Source organism: Haliaeetus leucocephalus, unplaced genomic scaffold (genome assembly GCF_000737465.1).
Source record: "Haliaeetus leucocephalus isolate CR32 unplaced genomic scaffold, Haliaeetus_leucocephalus-4.0 Scaffold228, whole genome shotgun sequence".
Taxonomy (NCBI): Eukaryota; Metazoa; Chordata; class Aves; order Accipitriformes; family Accipitridae; genus Haliaeetus; species Haliaeetus leucocephalus.
In genome coordinates, this window is record NW_010972664.1 from 21120071 (window position 1) to 21139615 (window position 19545).

Here is a 19545-nt window from a genome sequence, read left to right on the forward strand (position 1 = left end):
GCTCTGGAGGCTTGCATGGAAATGTCACTGCCTATCAGTATGATTTCACAGGTTTATTTCCTCCTTTCTTGATTGAGAGATTATCCAGATCAGTGGAATTTGTGGATGTAATGAAGAAGGAGGGGGTCCGTTGCAGTCTATGGGCTTTTGTCTTACAACCTGTGAATCAACATGAGTCTACTGCTGGGGTTGGAAAGATGAAGAGTGGGACGGAAGCCAGGAGTTGGCTATTTGTATCGCAGCTTTCAATCCTGGAAAACTGATTGGGTTGACAAACTCAGTCACATATTTGAAAAGACACTAAGAACCTACTTCTTTGACAATAAGCCAGCTTGATCATGGAGCCAAATATTTTAGGATCAGAATGTATCTGTCTATGTGTCTCTGGGAGGATGCAGATATGGCAGGGCTTCAGTAGCCCTCCAGGCCAGGCAGCTGATGCTGCCTAACTTCCCTGTGAGAACTGGAGACATTTCTCTCTGGAGTCACTTAGAAATAAAAGAGATCTTCTGCCTGAAACACTCCCAAAACCTTTGGCTGGAGCAAACTGGGGTAAGGAAACGACGGCTGTTACCAATAAATGTAAAGGAAAATAATGTCTGATGCTTTTGGAAAGGTCTTTGGTCATCTTTCTGATCAGACTGAAGCAATTTCTTCATTTTGTTGTTCAAATAAAGCAGCTGTAAAATAGTGCCTGGACAGGGAATGCTCTTTCGTTCGTTACCTTTCTTGCCATTTAACAGTCAAGGGTAAAGCTGCCTTGTTCTTTTGCAAGAAGGACCAGCACGCACCAATGAGACTTAGGAAACAGGTGTGCCCTTACCTGAAAGTCTAACACAGCCGGGGAGATGGTACCACCACCTCATGAACGTTGTGTGGCAGACCGGGGGTTACACGTTTGGTTGCGCACTTATGCTTCTCCGTCTGTTTACACCAAAGCAGTAAAGTTTTTTCTTCAAAGATCTGTTTGAAGTATTTGCATGCTTGTGATACTGGTGCATTACTGGCATCATCCTTTTATTTCCCGTAATATCTGAAATGCAGTCTCTAAAGGAAAAGTGGAGAGTGTGCCCACCCTAAGAAATGCACAATCTGAGTGTATTACAGTGACATAGCCACCAGTTACATTTTAGCCTGTCTTTCCCCTCACTTTTCAGAAGTAATCCATTGCTTTGCCTTCTTTTGGCAGCTACAGAAATCTGACCAAAAGTAGAAATACAGGAAAAAGACAGCAATGCAATAGGAAAATACACAGACGCAAGGCTGGCATGAATCTTCCTGGCATGGACTTACTGTGAAGCCTTGTGACAAATCAGTGTCCGCAGTCAGAACTTGACAGACAGGTCTAGGGGGCAAGGATAAAGCACTGTAACTCTGTCACTTGCTGGGACTGGTTCCACTAGCTGATTTCTGAAGTCAGAAGTTTTCCTTGAGGAAAGGGAGGTAAGGAGGAAAGGAATGTCAGGATCTTTTTAAACCAAAAAGTCAGTGAAGCCCTCTGCTGTCACAGACTTTGGCTAATGGTCAAATAAGAGCAGAGGTAATTGCCCTTACCCTTTTTTTCCCAAAAGAGCACAAGCTGGTTGATCATTAACAGTCAAGCTGATCAAGAAACCCACCACGGCTATTTTTCCCTGTACAATCCTTGTACTTGTAGTGGACTAACAGGAAGATGGTTGATGATCCGAAGAGAAAGCCCCTCCTTGTTCTTGCTGTCCTCTTGCTGTTCAGCTCAGCAGAAGCAGGTAAGAAAAACATGAGTGCCTGGCAAGGGATTGAAGGTTTTACATAGAAGGATCTGAATTCAATTCTCCCTAAACAACCTGTGTGTCAAGAGGCCCTTGCTATAATCTAGTTAGGTGCCAGGAGAAAGGGTAGTGCAAGAATGGTCCTTTCTTCTCCCATGCTTTGATTCAGTCAGTCTCAGTGATTTAATTCCACTAACCTGATTTAAAAGAATGATCTGTGTTTACTCTGAAGTGTAAGGAAGCAGAAAAGCGACCACTTGACCTCTGGCACTGGCATCTCCTGCTTTGAAAGCTTAGCAAGTGTAATCTGCTGAGTAGCTGAGGGAAAATAAACAGACACCACACTTACATGTCTTTCTTTAATTGTACTGTCACAGTGAAACTGCTTTTGTGGTCATCCCTACAGTCCCACGTCACCTGCAGCTTCACAGCAGTGCACCTCCTGTCTTATCTTTACTCACAATCCCCCTCGTCTTACGCCGTTTCTGACATGCACCACATTTGCATGGAACCCGCCCTTGCTCGTTAAGCTGCCTCACGAGCGCTGCTTTTTCCGAACTGATCTCAGAGAACATCTCCTTCTCTCTTGCCTTCAGTACACAGGAAGACCAAAATAAACAACAGTGAGGGATAGTCACATCCCACAAGAGGGAATCTGAATGTTGAATCTCACTCCTTTGTGCTGACCCTTAGGCCATGTTCAGCCTAGCTAGTGTAAAGTATCTTCTATGGGAACAGCCAGCAGTTAGGAAAGTGGTTGTTTGATTTTAAAAAAAAAAAAAAAAAAAAAAAAAAGGTATTTTTATTTTATTGTATGTGCAGATTCAGGGCTGTTTCACTTCCTCCAGTCCAAAAAAGTGAAGGTGCATGCATTGTGATTGCAGTAAGATGCAACTATGCCAGTTCATAAAGTAACACTTTTTAGGTCAGAAGGGCTCATTTAATCAATTACTTGGCTTCCTGCTCATCGCAGGTCAATAAATTTCACCCCATTAGTCCTTCAGTAAATCCAGCATCTTACCTTCAACAAGCCTTCCAAAATAGCAGCCAGCCCTCTGAAATGACAAAAGATGGAGAATCCAACTCTTCTGTGGGTAACCTAGCTATACATACTGCTAGCCATACATACTGCTAAACTTCTATGCTTGCTTTTTAGCCTAAATTTGCTCAGTTTTTTTACTAGCTACAGGTTTGACGTTTTGGGTTGTTTTTCTTCTCTCTAGATCAAAGTGCCTTCCAGTAGCTGCGTTTTCTTTCCCATAAAGCATTTTCATCCAGGAAATGAATCAATCAGGAAGTTATCATTGACGCACTTTGTCATCAGCCGTCTTATATTTTGACATCAGCATTCTCGTATTTATTTCTGGATTTTTGATACAATTGTCAATTAAACTTGTACCTTCTACTAAGCCTAATAGAAATATCCCCATTCAGTGGTGACTACCTGTTGGCAATCATTTTTTTAAAGATCTAATAGCTGGCTCATAAATGTACTTAGTAGCTGGTGTGTGTGCCCAATTTGGAAAAAAAACCCAACAGAATGTCTTTCATGTCTCAGTAAAACAACTTTCAGAAGTCAGAGATACCATGACATCCACAGGTATCTTCCCCAGCCAGCGTGAATTCCACCAAAGGACAGAAACAACTTTATCAGACAGATTAAGTTTCCAGAATAGGCTGATTTTAATTTATGTTCTATCCTTTTAATCTTTACCAATAGAAGCAAGATTGCTACCTTCATTTTCCTAATGAATTAGAATGAGCTTTTTTTTTTTTTTTCCATTGCACAGATGCAGTCTAAATATGCTATTCACTCCCTCTCATTGCAGGGAGTACAGACAGACTCTCAAGGCATCACTGCACTGACTTCCAGACAGCGAATTTCCTACGCGGCAGTAAACTTAAGGTCCGGTTTCTTCTGTTTACCTCCTCAAGACCCAGCTGTGGTGAGCTGATTTTAGCTGATGATAGCATCGAGAACTACAGCTTCAACAGCAGCCTGGAAACCAAGATCATAATCCATGGCTTCAGGTGAGAAAAAGAAGAGCACTGTGACTAAGTTTTTATTGGTAAATTAAACACTGCTGGGGCATTCCCAAGCACTGAGTGGGGCTGGCAGGGAAACCTCCTGCTTGTGTGACCTTCTTAGTCTCCCCAGCAGAGTGGCTGCATGCAAAACAGCTGCCAAGAAGAGTCTGGAGTGCTCAGCTCCAAGCTCGACCTGGGAATTGTCTGGGAGACTGTTGGTGGGCCAGGGCAAGAGGCATAGAAAATGCTACTGATGACCCTCATTATAACACAACTTTATGTCCTTTAGTTTGGGACCAGCTGCCTATTTTGTGTGTGTTTCGCATTTTTTGGAGCCTAAAAAAAGTTAGGAAATGAGAATCTTTCTTTCTTTCTCTCTCTCACTCTCTTGCTTCTCTCACTCTGTCCTGTTTTACCCCTTTCCTTTTCTTTCCTTCTTTCAACCTTTTTATTTAAGAAGTCTTTCCTTCAAGATTCTTGTCCCTTTAAATTGTCTTCTTGGAGCTCATGTCCTGATTTATCAACAGTCTAGATTAGTCAGCCATTTAGGACCCTTACCAGACACATCATACTTCTATTCTTGAAACTGTAGGGATTTGAGCTGGGGTTTTTTTTAAGCTGTCACCATTCTGCAAGCTTATTTTACTGTGCCATTTTTCAGCCAGATGTGACCATATAACATTATTTGTTTTGATGTGCAAAAGCCTGAAAGTGCATAGAAGACCAGGACAAAACCACAGAAGATGTTGCAGGGTCTTTTCAGAAAACCAGTTGTTGCCCTTATGTGACATAGCACACCCCTCACCAGGTGGTATTAGGGAGAGTGGGTAGAACATAGCCTCCTCAGTTTTCCTTGAATTTTAGGGTATAGAATTTTTTTTTAAATTGTCTACAAATGAGGAAATATAGCAGTGAAAGGATAGGTGATTTGACCAAGGACTTCCTGCCAGTTGGTAGCAGAGCAGAATCCAGGTGTTTCTGGTCAGCTCACTTACCCTAGGTGGACTCTGGGAGGGGGGCGGGGGGGCTAACTGAAGCACCACAGCAACACTGAGATCTCAGCCTGAGCCCTGCAAATGTTATCTCATTCATTAAAATATCTGGTTCCATTCTGAATCAGCCCATTCTGGAAAGTGCTATTACACCATCACAAAGAAATACGTGTTTGTATCTGGCACCAGACAAATCTTTCAGCATCTGACTGGCAGCCTCCTCTAAGACACATGAAGTTCCAGCACCAGTCAACAACATACTGGCACATGGCCTATTTTGGAAGACACCTAACACACTTGTTTCTGATGACTCCACAGGGCTTTGGGTACCAAACCTTCCTGGATTGAAGGGCTTGTCCATGCCATACTGCACACAAGCCAGGTGAACGTGATCGCAGTAGACTGGGTTTACGGGTCTACAGGAGCCTATCCCTCTGCAGTGGAAAATGTCACACAGCTAGCCCTCTCCATCTCACAATTAATCAGCAAGCTCCTGGTAAGCTACTGTGCAATTTCCAGTGGAGGGGGAGCATGGCCAGAGAACATCATTCATGCAAGCAGTCCAGAAAACTGCTCCAAATCTGCTGTCTCCAAGAGCTGGACCAGTGGGCTCTTTATTCCAGAGTGTGGCACTGAAGAAATTTCTTTTTTCCATCTCTCTCAGTCCAGGCTTGAGCATGCCACTGTTTTTCTTCTTTCTCTTGACTTTTGACATTTTCGGGAAAAACATCCCAGTTGTCAGCTGCCTCTCCAGCCTGGGACAAACCTGAAGGATGCCATGGGTTTTCTCAGGTCTATGCTTCACTGGCCAGTCTTCTTCCGCCCAGAAATTTAGTGCAGGGAGTTGGAGGGGGTGGGATTTGAGGGTATTTTATATTTGTTTTGGGCTTCAGATACACTTCTCAGTAGCTGGAAATCCCCAGATGTGTCCTGGTTTGTGCACAGTGCAGCTGAACAACACTTACGCAATGAGGGCGACATACCTTCATGTTAACCAGCTATGTGTAAACTCTCCATGTAACATTTGCACTGCAGACCCAGACTGCACAGCATGGATGTCCCTGGGTATGCACCACATTGTGCACAGTCACACATTTGTATCCAGAAATACAGCAACCCTTGGAGCTGCTGAGTCATTACAAGGATGGGGACTGGGATGGAGGGTGAGAGGACTGTCATGCCTTGTTACTGATTAGCCCACACTGTGAACAAATGACTGAGCTGGACAGTGTCCCTACCACTCAACGCTGGTCCGGCTACTTAAGGACTTTTTCTGTCCAGCCTCTCCTGCAACACTACACCACGGAAGACTATATTCTCTTCTCATAAGCCTCAGTAGTGCTCCAGGATATGGCCTCATACATTTCAAAGTCAGAATTTTTCATCTTGCCCCCACGCTCTCGTGCACTATATGCTCTCCCATTATACGGTACTGCATCATGCAGACCAACCCGCAGGCAGCTCAACTCCTGTGGATGAGGTCATCTCACATCAGGTCTAAATGGCTGTGCTTTATCTGGCAGTTCAGCCCATGGATAAATTCTTAATCTCTGAAAATATAACCTTAAAATACTAATCAGAGTATTAGTACAATGGTGGTATAAAAGTGAAAAAAAAAACATTTCCTCTGCTTTACTGAGAAAAAGATTTTTCACATGGTGAACATGAATCACTCAGCTGAGAGAAGGAAATTCAGTCTGAAGCAAGCTGTGGAAAGAGAAGCTACAGGCTACATAGTTATGAACAAGAGCATTTGACCACCCTGGTTAGGGTTGGGTTTGCATCTGTGGACCTGAAGAAAGACGCTGAAAAACAGAAAGGGCAATGCCCATCATTCCCACATCTCTTTGGTTCTCCACCATACACCTCAAAAGCAATCCTGTATTAGAAGAGATACAGAGCTGCTGTGTGGGCTGGGACAGGGTATTACACCTTCTGCTACAGAAAGATTAATTTGTATTATCATCAATCTGCAGGCCCTGGGAGTCTCAGGGACATCCATCCACATCATTGGGGTAAGCCTCGGTGCGCATGTCGGGGGCCTGGTGGGGCACTTCCATGGCGGTCAGCTGGGACGGATAACAGGTATCATAAAACTGAGTCTTGGGTCCTCACCTGCTCTTCAAGCGAGAGAATGAAAGAGCAAGGAAAGGGAGTCAACTATAATGGTCTTTTAATTGTATAGGGGCTCATTAGATCCAAGTTTATGGGCCCCTTCCTAGCTTCAGAAGAGCGTGACAGTGCCTTTCCAGACATCAGTCCCCTCCACACTGCCAAAAGAATGCATGTATTTGCAAAAGGGTCCTTCTCCCTCTGCTCCACTCTTCAAATTGGTGCCAGCTTAAAAGGATATGAGGCCTCGTGACTAATGCTTCCACTTTACATATACCTCCTCCATGCTTCCAGGTATACCTCTGTAGTTCTTAACATTAAAGCCCACAACGCATGTCACTGTGGAGGAGCAGCAAGAGCTGCTCTGCAGGAAAATGTGAGCTGAGACCCAAGGGGACAGCAATTCAGGCAGGGACAGTGGCTTCACTGACAAGGGACACGGTCTTACTGTACCTGAGCAAGAAGAGCAGAGCAGGTCCAGTGACAGGAACCAGAGCCATCCACAGTCCAGTGATCACCAGGCAAGTCTGTAGTGATGAGGCAAGCCCAAGATCAAGCCAGAAAGTCAAGTCAGCATGATAAAAGCAAGACACAGGGCTGGGCATGGTATGCCTACGACACAGCTCAGGCAGGGACCAAAGGCAACAGCCTAAGTCAATGCTGGGAGGCCCCAGATGAGGCTTCTTGCTGTTCTCTCCCACGAATCAGCTGTTTTCACAGTAGACTGGTCTAAGGCCACCCAGCTGTACCAAATCAGAGCTAACCTTAAACACGGACAGCCAGACTCCTGGGTGTGAGGAAGGGGTTGCAGTGGGGGAGTCACAGATGAAGATGGTTAGAGGCTGATGATGGCATTTAGAGCTTTTTGATTCACTCAGGGCCTTGTCAGTCTTTAGGTATGGAGCATGAATAGAGTCATGGAATGATTTATGTAAGAAGGGACCTTGGAAGGTATCTAGTTCACCTCCCCTACTCAAAGCAGGGCTGCCTTCTAAGTTAGATCAGGTTTTTGAGGGTCTTGTCAAGTTCTGGGAATCCCCAGGGATGGAGGTTCATTTTGATAGGAGGGGAAATACCACCAAGAAGAAACAGACATAAAGGCTCCAGTAGAGTGACCACAGCTCCCAGTCTGCCCCAGCCCATGCTGGTCCGTCTCTCAGAGGTATCCTCAAGGAGGGTCTCACTGCACACTCAGCAGGGCAGGCCAGAGAAACGTTGGTTCAGCCTTCGCATGTCACAGCTACCCGCACAGCATGAAATACAGGCATTCCTTAACAGGAGCCGAGTTTCATGCTGGGCCCTTTTTAAGCTGTGAATTAAAGTTTACATTAGGAGGGACTTGGAGTAATGACTCTCCTGCACCAGGATTTTATGATCAGCAAATTCTTCAGCACCAGACACTTTCCTGGGAAACCATGGTATTTAACTTCAGAGTCAGAGACTCCTCCCCTTTATGTTGTCTACATGTAATAAAAGCTCTGTAGGTTTATTTATTCCATTATTTTTTAACTCTGCTAGAAGACACCCTTTTTCTACACTCCTGATTGTCCTATGATTTCATAGGCACGCTGGGCATTGCAGGTTCCAGTTCAGATTTAGGAGCCTGAAGACAGGTGGAATTAGACCCAAGATATGTCTGATCTCATCTCCTGCCTCGTCTCACACATGCATGCACACACAGAGGAATGTGATCCCAGAGCCATAATTTGCTGAAGTGTTTTCAATCACCTAAAAAGAGCTGTGGAGAAAAAAACAGAGTGAGTCTTGGAGATCAGAACACGAAGTTTATTTTTGTGAAGTGAGTTTCTTCAACCCATGCCTGTTCCTCTGGATATCTCCTTGTGCAGGAAGGCAAATGGTCCAGGAACTGGAATGAACAGCCTGTATCCAAAATTGCTGAAGAGCAATTTGTTTCAATTCTTGCAGAGGAAGTGAAAAAGCCCAAGGGAATTCAGCTGCATACACTGTAACTTCAGTGAATAGTTTTCTTAGCTGCTGAGGATGTAAATCTCAGTGGAGTTCATGCAGCTTGTGCTTGGAGGAGGTAGGCATAGAGAATAGAGGATAGAAACGTGCTTACCTTGGAGCCGTGCTAGAATTGACTGGTACTCATGGAAGAACTTTCAGCTATACTGAATGACACTATTCAGTATCTCTTAAAGCCTTTAACTAAAACTTGGTCTGTAGAAGTATGGGGGGGAACCTCTCAGCTTTTTGTATGTGTCAAGATTAAAGAACATGGAAGAAAAATTAAAGCAGTATATTCTTCTGACCACTTGTCCCATTATTAGCTTTTGTTTGTTGAAAGAATAGGAAAGAATTTTATTTCCTTCTTTCCCTTTCTCTCCTCCCTTCCCCCCTCAGAAATGCAGAAAGATCGGTTTGTATATTGTTGATGTTGCCGCCTTCATAGAGAATTAATGGGACTGAGTCCAAGGCAGTGAAACTGCCCAGCTCTGAGGCTAAGTGGCATGTGGAACAGAGCTGCTGCTTAAACTATTGTTGTTGCCTGGGGAGTGAAAAAAAATCTTGTGAGATTAATTCTCTATGAAAAGTGAACAGGATAAACCTCAGCTAGAACAGAAAAAAATGATCTTTGACTGTACCTTGGCATTGCCAAGGGTAATTTTCTGTATTCCTTTGACTCCCCAGAAGTTGCTCTAGGAGCAAGTTTTAGCCAAAAATGTAGATGGCTGCTTAAGGACTTGATTTTATTTGTGGGTAGAGGGCTCAGAAGCCTCTTTATTTTAAGGATATTTTGATAGTATCAAACCTTTGTAATGCTTGGATGCTGAATTCCTCACCTAACTGATGATCTTCAGTGACATTTCTCAGACTGTAGTCCTAATACAGATGACAGTACAATTAGGGAAGTTGTTACGAGTTTGATTCTCTTTCACCAAAAATCCAAAAGACACTCTGCACCCACTCTGTTAGAGCTATCTGAACCTCAGTCATGTCTTTACAGCCTAGAAACTTGAGGTACAAAACTGCTTAAAGGGGAGTGGAACAGTGGAGAACAAGGTAAGGAAGCTGTAGTGGAAGTCAGTGGGGACAGAAACCATTCTGGAGCATAACCAGTGCAGCCTGGGAATAATTTATCACTTCTGCCTAGCAACATTTTTAAAGTTTCGGATAAAATACCTTGTCCAGAAACAAGAAAGAGAGGGGCCGAAGAGCATTTGTTGTTGAGGCGTTTGATTTTGTTACAGGCCTGGATCCCGCAGGCCCTAAGTACACCAGAGCCAGCCCTGAGGAGCGCCTGGATCCTGGGGATGCCCTCTTTGTGGAAGCCATTCATACCGATGCTGACAGTAAGCTGGCTTCCATCTTCTTCAGCCCATGCTTCTGTTCCTCCTGCTGTCACTATTGCTAAGGAGTGTGTAGGTCATTGTGCCTTTTATGCTAGATTACCCTGTGTTCAGGTTTACTCTGAGGATGTTTCTTGATTAGATAGGCTTTAATGATGAATCCATTGGCAGGTATCCGTATCCCAGAGCACTTCGCAGCAACAGACAGGTGGGGATTAGACAGAAGGCAATCTTCCAGCAAATACTGCTTCCTTAACCCTGCTACAGCAGAGTGAGTTTATGCAGAATCAGCTCAGCGTGGCTTTTACCGCCTGGAAGGAATTTACATGTCTGGTCTTACTTTGCCTTTTCCCACCTGACCTAAGAAGGGTGCTACTGTGAGTGCCAGCGGAAAATAACAGAGTGAAACCATCAGCTGGTGGAACAACAGAGTAACTTTTCTAAAGCTCTTAGGGTCTAAGTAGGCAGAACATGTGCTAAAGAATAATGTGGTGCCTTTGAGTCGCACCTCTTGCCTGAAGATCACAAAAATCTCTGCCAACATAACTCTCAATCATGCCTCATAATCCCCCATTAAGATTGTGGTCAGTGTTGTTCTGCTTTATACAGAATCAAGAACCTGAGTCACAGAGGCGGTGATTACGCCGCAGTTCCCAGTCATTTTGATGGCAGGGCCTGGAGCACACTCTGCTCCACGCAGGAAACCTGCACAATGCAGACATGTAGGAACAGGAAATCTGTCCTTGCTGCCTCCAGCACTAGAGCTGGGTCCAGCACTACTAATGTTCAACCAATTATTGGGGCCTGTCAAACACCATGTAGGGTAAAGCCTAGAGAAGAGCCGAGCGTAACAACGAAGTGGCATTTCACCTCCTTTCAGATTTTGGGATCCGGATTCCTGTAGGCCACATCGATTATTTCGTCAATGGAGGCAAGGATCAGCCAGGATGCCCCCGATTCATCTCTGCAGGTGAGAACACTCTGTAGCCAAGCAAAGGGCTTTTGTGGCCATTTAGCAGCCTACGAAAATGCTGTTTGGCAACCAGCTCCTGCTACAGTCAGGGCAGACATCAAAGTGAGACAACATGTATTTGTAAAGACATGGCAGCAGGGATTCATGGCTAACGTGTCCTCTCAGCAGTACAACAAGCAGCTAAAATTAAAATTACATACAGATCAAGAGTCTTGGCAGCACCACTGTCAAGAGGTGTGCTTTTGGTGACACTTCTGTATGAGCCAAAACCCTAGCATCAGTAGATTTTGTGTCAACAAAGAAAACATTTTTGCTAGAAAGGCTCTTAAGTACTACTAGCAAAAGCTTCTTTTTGTTTTCATGCTGCAAGCTATGTCTATCCTTAGAGAGACAGCTTGTACAATCACTGCCCTTTCCTGCTAGAGAATAGGACTTTACATAGTAAATAGCATAGATAAGTATTCAAATAAGTTCTGGATGAGCCAGCTACATTGAGGGTCAGGTTGTAGGGGACACCTATGGTACCTCACTTCCCATAGCTGGTGACCCAGTGCAGGTGGGAGTCAAAGCTATTGTACCCCCTTGCAGAGAGCTTGGGGCCTCATCGATGGTATGCTGATGGAGACAGGGCAGCCCTGGGGTCCCCTTCTTCTGAGGCACTCTGTTAGGCTGGAAGATATGCTTCCAACTTCCTGCATAACTTCTCTTGCAGTGGGATCGGGGCTTGTAGTCACAGAGATGCTCTGCAAAATGTTATTAATGGGAAGGGGATCACTGCAGAATCAGTAAGAGTGTTTCTTGACTCTCAGTTCCTTGGGAGGATGCAAAAAGACTGAAGCAAACAGAAAGGCTCATGGCTGCTTTTCTCTGGGTGCATTTTTTTCTTGCAGGCTATAAGTATCTGATCTGTGATCACATGAGGGCAGTACATCTCTATGTCAGTGCCTTGAAACATTCCTGTCCAATCCTGGCGTTCCCCTGTGCGAGTCATCAAGATTTTTTAAATGGTCATTGCCTGGACTGTGTTGATCCCTTCCTGTTCTCCTGTCCCAGAATAGGTACAGTACCAGCCTGAGACCTTCCTGGAGCAGATGACAATACATTCCTGACGGGTGTCAGTGCAGAGCACAGTACACGGTTCAGACTTCTCTGAACAGAATTTGCTTTGGATCTCTTTGGCGATAGCGAGAAGCTGTTTTGTTTTCAGGCTTCTATAGAGAAACTCTAAGAGCTCATATATTGCCCAAGGTAGAACACCAAAACCTTGAACATTTCTGATCTTTAAACATTTCATAGGGCCCACAAATGAGTTAAAAGAGAGTTTCTAGAATCACCTGCCTAACAAGTGCAATTAGCTCAAAAAGTGTCTGGTTTAGAGAAGCAGCGGGAAATTTTAGCCCAAGCCTGAAGACCCATTGTTCTACAAACCACTCACTGTTGCTGTTTCACCTCCTTCTCATAAATTCCTGCCATAGTCACCCCAAAGATGAACTCCCTGGACTGGTAGAAGGTAATAGTTGCCTCTTTTCAGCTTCTGAAACTGAGCTGTGGCATGAGGAGAGGAAGTGCTCTGGTGGTGTTTGCAGTCTGGTACCAGAGGAATATAAGGAGAGGCCTCTTTTGGTATAGGTGCTCTCAGATCAGCCACCCCTTCCCCATCTCACCCCAAGCCACATTGTCAGCTAAGCAGTGGTGCAGGCCTCAAGTTATGGTGGTCTTCTCACTTGAACAAAAAATTCAATTTCCCAGCACCTTGTGGTTGCATTGTCATTTACATCTGCACTAAGTTTCCTGACTTGGTAGTCTTTAGTCTTGCTCATTTTGCACAGGTGCAACTGATAACACAGTTTGTTAGCAGAGGAATGAAACAAAGCCTCCAAGAGGTACTCTGAAGATGATTACCTGGGGTAGCTGGAATAGGTTTCCTGAGGGAATGTTAACCTGTCAAACAGACATCACAAACCTGTACTTGCTCTCATTTGCACTGGTATAAAAAAGGGTCTGTCCTCCGAGACAGTGGTGTTGTGTGGGGTGAGTGGAGGTGAATTGGGACTGATTATATTTCTGTTCTGAGTCATTCATGGCTTTCCCTGCACTGGCTTTATTTCCTCCTGCAGGCCTGCTGGAGCAGGCAGGTGTCAACTTGAGAAAGCTGCCCAAGGAAGTGAAAGTTTATTTAACGACCAGTCCCTCAGCCCCATTCTGTGGTAAGTAGCATGAGAAAAAAAAAAAAAGTCAGAAGGGTGTTGACCAAATGAGACAGATCCTCTGGGGAGGCCAGGTAGTTACAACCCACCATCCCCATCAGAATCAGCTGCTGTGGCCCAGCTGGTCTGAGACACAGAGCTGAAGGGTAATAACCCTGCACATCTCCTCCATAGAGCCCTTTCCAATGGATTTGTGTGGGCGCAGCCCTGGATTAACACAGCCACATGGCTTCAGGACTGAAGTAAAGGGTAGTGAAAATGCCTGTCTGTTTGCAGGGGACTATACAGACCTGCCCACTGTGCCTCTCACAGCATGGAAACTAGTTTCTCATGTCTGTTTGTCTTTCTGCTGGTGGGACCCGGGCATGAGTGCTAGATGCCTTCTTTTGGCAGGGGTAGGTCCAACTGATAGTACCTGCCCTCACTCCCACATACTTTGCCTCTTGCTCAGTCCATCACAGCCTGGTTGAGTTCCACTTGCAGAAGAAAAGAAACGTAGTCACCACCATTGAGATCACTTTCTGCAGCAACAGCACCAAGGACACAGCGAAGATCACCATGTGAGTGACAGTGCATGCTTCTGGCCTGTTTTATCCCAGCTCCATCTGTAAGGTTGTTTATACTGGTCCAGGAAAGACACAACAATAGCGTATCTCCCTGAGTGCAATCACTGTGTGATGAACCACAACCTTTCTTCTCGAGTCCTTCCACATTTAACTTAAATGCTCTCAAGCATCAGACGTGCTACCATTACTCGGTAACCCTGGCTAGGTCCACCTCTTCCCTGAGTGCACAAAGCAGTAGGTATACTCCAGGATGCCCAAATTTGCATACTTTTGTGTTGCTACGCCGGTTCCTTTTCTACACCATACCCTTGCCTGGCACCAATTCAAACTGCAATCACTGTCAGATAGTTATTAGCCCTGCTCTGCTAGACAGAGATGGGTACAGCAAGACTCCATCCACCAGAGGTTCCAGACTGATGGACTTGGTGGCTTAGACATTTCTCTTGATGCCCAATAGGACAGCAGCTGCAAAAAGGAGACAAGTGCATCTCTGCACAGTCGGAAATGTGTTCAGTAGCTTGTTGCCTCTGCAGTAATGCAACAAAGCACTTAGGCTCCCACTGTAGGGAAAAGTGCAGGGGGCAGGGGACCAAGACCACACCTGTAGACAGACAGCTCTCTCTTGAAAGCACTCCTCCAAACTGTATCTGAATTAAAGGACGTGACTCAGACTCCTGTTCCACAGCCTTTGCCATAGGAGGATTTCCCCACCACAGAGCAGTTCCCCAGAAGAAGGCTTCCTCACTTCTTCCTACACCTTCCTGCCCACTGCTCTGGGCTGGGAACCGCAATGTAGACGTGCAGCTTGCACATGCTGCTGGCTGCCTCAGGAAGCAGAAAAACAGTCTGCTCAAGAGCCCCAGCCAACTCTCCTAGGATCAGAAGGGTTCCAGCGCTGGCTCTCACACAGTCCTTACTGCTAAGCCAAAATACTGTGACCTAAAGCTAATCGTGTTGCTGCTTCAGTCCTGGGCACCAGGAGGTGGGGGTGAGAACCAGGGAAGGGAAAGCCACGCTCTAGGGTGCTCTCCAGCATGATACAGCTGCTTGGTCACAGACTTTCAGCCAGGCACTGCGATTTGGAGTTTGTACTCCAGCCTGGTGGAGCTCAGTCTGTTCAACCCCTCCCCAGCTTGGAAGCCAAACCTGCCTTTTCCAAAGATGGCAGAGGGAGGAAATAGTTAACACCCAGGTCAAGTCAGGACCCTTGATCTGCTCAGAAAGACATGCAGCACTTCCTTTTGCAGTTGGCGGACACAGGGTTGATAGGTGTCCAGCAGGAGCCATGTGAGCACTGGAGGGAAAGGCTGCCTGGGGAAGTGAGACAGGCAGGCAATCCCAAGGCTTTGCTGTACCCTCAAGTTTTAATGAGACAGTAGAGTTATAGCAGGGTAACCGATCCAGAGATACCCTTACCCTGGGAGAACAGCAGCTGTGTTTCATTTAAATGCCTTCCTAAGAAGCACAAGGCTAAACCAAAAAAAATCGCTTACAGCAATAAACCTATAGATTTGAGAGTATAAAATTGAAGATAACCCTTTTAATTCACACTGTAGCAAAGAGCAAAGAAACTTCCCCACTCTAGGCAAAGCTCAGCCCTCCAGTGTAGTGAAGCTCAGTGTCGAATGGGCATCTAAACATAGATCCTCACATCGCAGTTCAGACACTGACTGATCACTGACTTATTTCAGGTGATCTGACATGCATGTCATTCTGCAGTTCCCCAGAAGTGCACAGGAACTTGGGAGAGTTCAGCCAGTCTTATACCATCAGCAAGTGACTCGCATGGTTGTGTCTTGCCTCACATTGCCCTTCTCACTCCTCAGGATGCCGTTACCCCACACATTGCTCAGAGTGCCCCAAGAGACATATCCCCAAGCCCCATAGCTGCCATGGGGCTGACAGAGTAAGGAGCTTGTTACACAGGACACTTCCCAGCTACGCTGCCATTGCTTACACACACACGACATCATCCCCCATATCCAAGAAAACATACTTCTGAAGCCAGCCAAGAATCCTACATCCATCCAAAGTTTGTGTGGGGTTGGACCAAACGTCAGTCCCAGGAGTCACTTTCTTCAGCCTGATTAACCTTACTGTGTTCTTCTGTCCTAGGGCAGGGCTCGATCCTCCCCATGGACAATATACGGTAGAAAGATGGCCTCCCCTCTGTTTGTTTTCCATTTGCTATTCATTATTCACCTTTGTAACCACAATTTTGTGATGCTTCCTATTTTTGGCAGCTTCAAGCCAGACAGTCAGACACACAAAACCTCCAGCATCTGCCACTGCAGTCTAAGGGAGGGACTGGATATGCTGGTTTGGGTTGGCCACTCTGGCCGAGGAGGATGCTGAGCGGAATTGTAGGCTCTTCCTGACCCATTTGTCACCTCTCCGCTTTCCCTACTATCACATTACTGATCAGGCAGTCGTCTGGGTGCTTCTGGGATTGCGCGGAGTCAGCTACACCCATATTCTTCATGAGCACAAGGAAATCAATGGTCTCCAGGCTCTTAGACATGCCAAGTAGATCAAGCATAAGAAGGTCCATTGGATGGACTCCACAGAAAGGAGGTGGCCCACCTATGTAAAATGGCTGGGCAGCACTCCTTCCTAGCACACAACTGACTGGGCTCTGATCATTGGCTGCTCATCAAACCTCTGGCATTTCTCAGTTCATGTTACATGGGTAAGGGCATAGGGACAGACAAATGTCCTTCTATCCAAGCATCCCACCTTCAACATGGTCAAAAGCAAATACCCAGCAAACAGTATAAAAAAAGGCAGTGTAAGCATGTAGCAATACTTCCCCAGTTTCCCAGTGTCTGAATAATTACATCTCAGGGACTTTCAGAGCCAAAGCTGAGATCTTTGTCCTTATTAGCTTTTGTCTTCCACAAACTTGTCCAGTCCCCCTCCCATGACTTGTACAGTTATGTAAACTTTCTAGCATCCTCAACAAGGATTTTAACAGCTTAAAAGGAATGGCACTCTGTGCAGTGTGCAATCTTTTTGAGTCTGCCACCTCTTAGCTTTCTTTGATGACCCCTAGTTTGTGTACTGGAAGAAATGGTGAACAACCAATCCCTACGCATGCCATTCATGATTTCACAGATGTTGACTTTATCTACCACTTAGCTCTCTGTAGCAGTCTGGGCAGTGTTTCAATTTATATGCAATAGCAAGAAGAGTTGTTGTAATTGTGTGATGGAAGGAAGGATATTATACAGAAATATTCCTGACTATAGAGATAAAACATGGAGATACAGACAGTAAGACTCTCATGCAATGCCCTGTTTTGACAGATGAGTCTTCTCACTCCATTTGATTATGTGAGGGCTTCACGGTAATACCCCAGGTTCCTCCAGCGTTTCAACACATCTGCACACAGCCTGCATCTGCAGGTTGCCTGAATGTTCTCCTTCACATCTCTCACCCTGCCTTGCAGACCTAGGCACCAGGAGATGGGCAAACACCTGCTGGCCCACAGAGTTCCCCTCTGCCAGATAAACAGCGTGACACTGAAGTATCTCCCCAAGAATCAGTTTTGGAGGAAGGATGAAACATCCATTGTTGGCAAGTTCTGTGTAGCCCCCCTGCCTCTCGATAGCAAGTAAGTCACAGGAGTATCTTACAGGGACCCACTGAGCCTGTGGATGCAGCCTGTAGTTTGAAACAATGCATTCTCTCTCCTGTTTAGATAAACATATAAAGAGGTCTCTCCAATCACCTCTGTGATCCCATGTAAATAATTTTCTACCTGTGAAAGAAAAAAACTACCAAGGCAGTTTTCTAGGAGTTTTCTACAATTCTTCCCCCAGGATAAAAGCGTTGTGCCATGGAAGGAAAACGGTTGCGATTTACATCACCTTGAAGATGCTTAAGTCACAAACCATGGCAAAAGCTTGTACTAACTAGAATGTATTCCTTTAGTCCTTGCTTGCTCTCTCCATCTTCCCCCTGTCTACAGTGGGCCCCCATCTGAAACATGACAGACGAACATTTTTCAGGATGAGACAACAGAAGACCAGTAATATATTTCTGCTTCTTATACTGCACAGGTTTATAAAGCACTAAGGCTAAAAACAACCCTTTTGGCATTTTCTAGGCCAGGCATTGTGGAGTATATGCCTTCAGCCGTAATTACCTTACCCAGAGCAGAAGCAGACACGTCCGTCTCATCCTGAGAGAGATGATGGTCTTCCCCATAATACAATATTCTTGCCAGGAGTTTTGCAGATCCAAAGTTCTTGCAGGCAGGACAAAACAGCTGGCTCTATGCTGACACCTTAAACTCTGTCCACATTGCTTCTGAGTTTATTCTTACGCTGGCTCCAGGCTGAAGCAAGCTAGTGGGTACTCCAAAGCAGGGAAAACCAGAAGCAGAAGGCAAACTGGGCTCACTTTCAAATTCTGTTCTGCTGGGCAGTAAAGAGACTCAAGCACAAGGCAGTAAAAATAGATCCAGTAGGCCCAGATAGGGGAAAAAAAGAGGCATTCCTATATAAATACCAGGCGCTCCCTTGAGCAAAAGGACTATTCCTTACTATCATGCCTTGCAGACCAAAGCACTCCAAAGTTGGGATGGATGTGCTGATACATGGCTTTTTACCACCTATGAATGGGTCAGCATGGCACATTGCCTTGAAGGTGTGCTAACCTGCGCCCCTAAAAGTACAGGACTTGGCTGCGAAGGAAATAGAAAGATGTAGAGTTGCACGGGTTCCCAACTACGCTCTTACACTAAACTGGGAGCACTCAGAGCAACAATGGTACTGCTAGGAGGGGGCAGTGGAAAGATGAAGGACGCAATCCCATACACACCCCTCCAGGCAATTCATCCCAGCCAGGGCACAGCACCCTGCTCATCATACCCTTGCAAAGCAGCACAAGATCCATCAGCAGCTTGCTTGCCTCTGTGTTAAGGATAGCAACCTCCACCTGCCAATGCCCAGCCTGACTTCCCTGTGCTCTTCCCACAGCCGGACAATGTCATGCCTGCCCTGGAACCTCACCCTCCCCGGCAACAGAGACATCTCCTACAAGCTGCCCACTGCTTGTGCCTAGCACTGCCTTTGGAACATGCAGGCATACCCAAAACCGAAACGGAGCCCTACACCTATTGCTGCTCTCTGCTCACAGATGATACTTTCACTATAAAAACTGGATGGGTTATTTACTTCCTGCATTAGGGACAGGATGTCAAGGAAAAGAAGTGTGCGGCAGATCAGTGAGTACAAGGTCGACAGATTACAGCAAGACCTCTCCGTCAAAAGACCAGATTGGGACTTTTATGTCACGGGTTCTGTACCCAGCTCTGAAAGTGAGATGCACGAGTCATTTAATCTCAATGTTTGGATCTGTATGAAAGAAGGAGGAGATAGTATCACTCTTCCTACAACGGGAGTATTGGGATGATTCATTTGTGGTTTATATTAAAGTGTCCTGAGATCTTCATATTAAAGGTGAGAGGTATTATTTTTCCTCAGCAAGGGGAAACAGTGTCGTTCAGGGTTGGCACAGGAAGGAGTCATTCTTAGCCAACACTCCAATGGGAAACTCAGTAGTCCCATCTACAAGACACTTTCAGAGTGAGACCCTATTGATT

At 45.6% G+C, this 19545-nt stretch overlaps 1 protein-coding gene and 1 long non-coding RNA gene across 3 annotated transcripts; one reads left to right on the top strand and one right to left on the bottom strand.

Annotated features, from left to right (window-relative positions):
- Positions 1 to 822: 822 nt before the first annotated feature.
- On the bottom strand, positions 823 to 2053 carry LOC104831708. The gene is made up of 3 exons (XR_774323.1): positions 1946 to 2053; positions 1620 to 1764; positions 823 to 1428 (listed from the first exon to the last, which is right to left on the bottom strand). It is a non-coding gene; the product is annotated as an uncharacterized LOC104831708 (long non-coding RNA).
- PLA1A (phospholipase A1 member A) lies at positions 1625 to 19004 on the top strand. 2 transcript variants are annotated; one of them, XM_010567454.1, is made up of 11 exons: positions 1625 to 1760; positions 3587 to 3779; positions 5087 to 5264; positions 6745 to 6853; positions 10093 to 10194; positions 11072 to 11161; positions 12055 to 12222; positions 13282 to 13371; positions 13823 to 13931; positions 17386 to 17550; positions 18920 to 19004. In XM_010567454.1, exons 1-11 carry the CDS (start codon positions 1673 to 1675, stop codon positions 19002 to 19004), a joined length of 1377 nt encoding a protein of 458 aa, XP_010565756.1. In that variant the 5' UTR covers positions 1625 to 1672. The 2 variants fall into 2 exon arrangements, with proteins under 2 accessions (XP_010565756.1, XP_010565757.1); XM_010567455.1 differs by having other exon boundaries at positions 1625 to 1745; positions 3578 to 3779.
- The last annotated feature ends 541 nt before the right edge of the window (positions 19005 to 19545 follow it).

Coding starts and splice junctions, on each gene's coding strand:
- PLA1A (XM_010567454.1), top strand. CDS start 1,673: ATGGTTGATGATCCGAAGAGAAAGCCCCTCCTTGTTCTTGCTGTCCTC. Junction 10,195..11,071: donor CATTCATACCGATGCTGACA/GTAAGCTGGCTT, acceptor ACCTCCTTTCAG/ATTTTGGGATCCGGATTCCT. Junction 12,223..13,281: donor GTTCTCCTGTCCCAGAATAG/GTACAGTACCAG, acceptor TTCCTCCTGCAG/GCCTGCTGGAGCAGGCAGGT.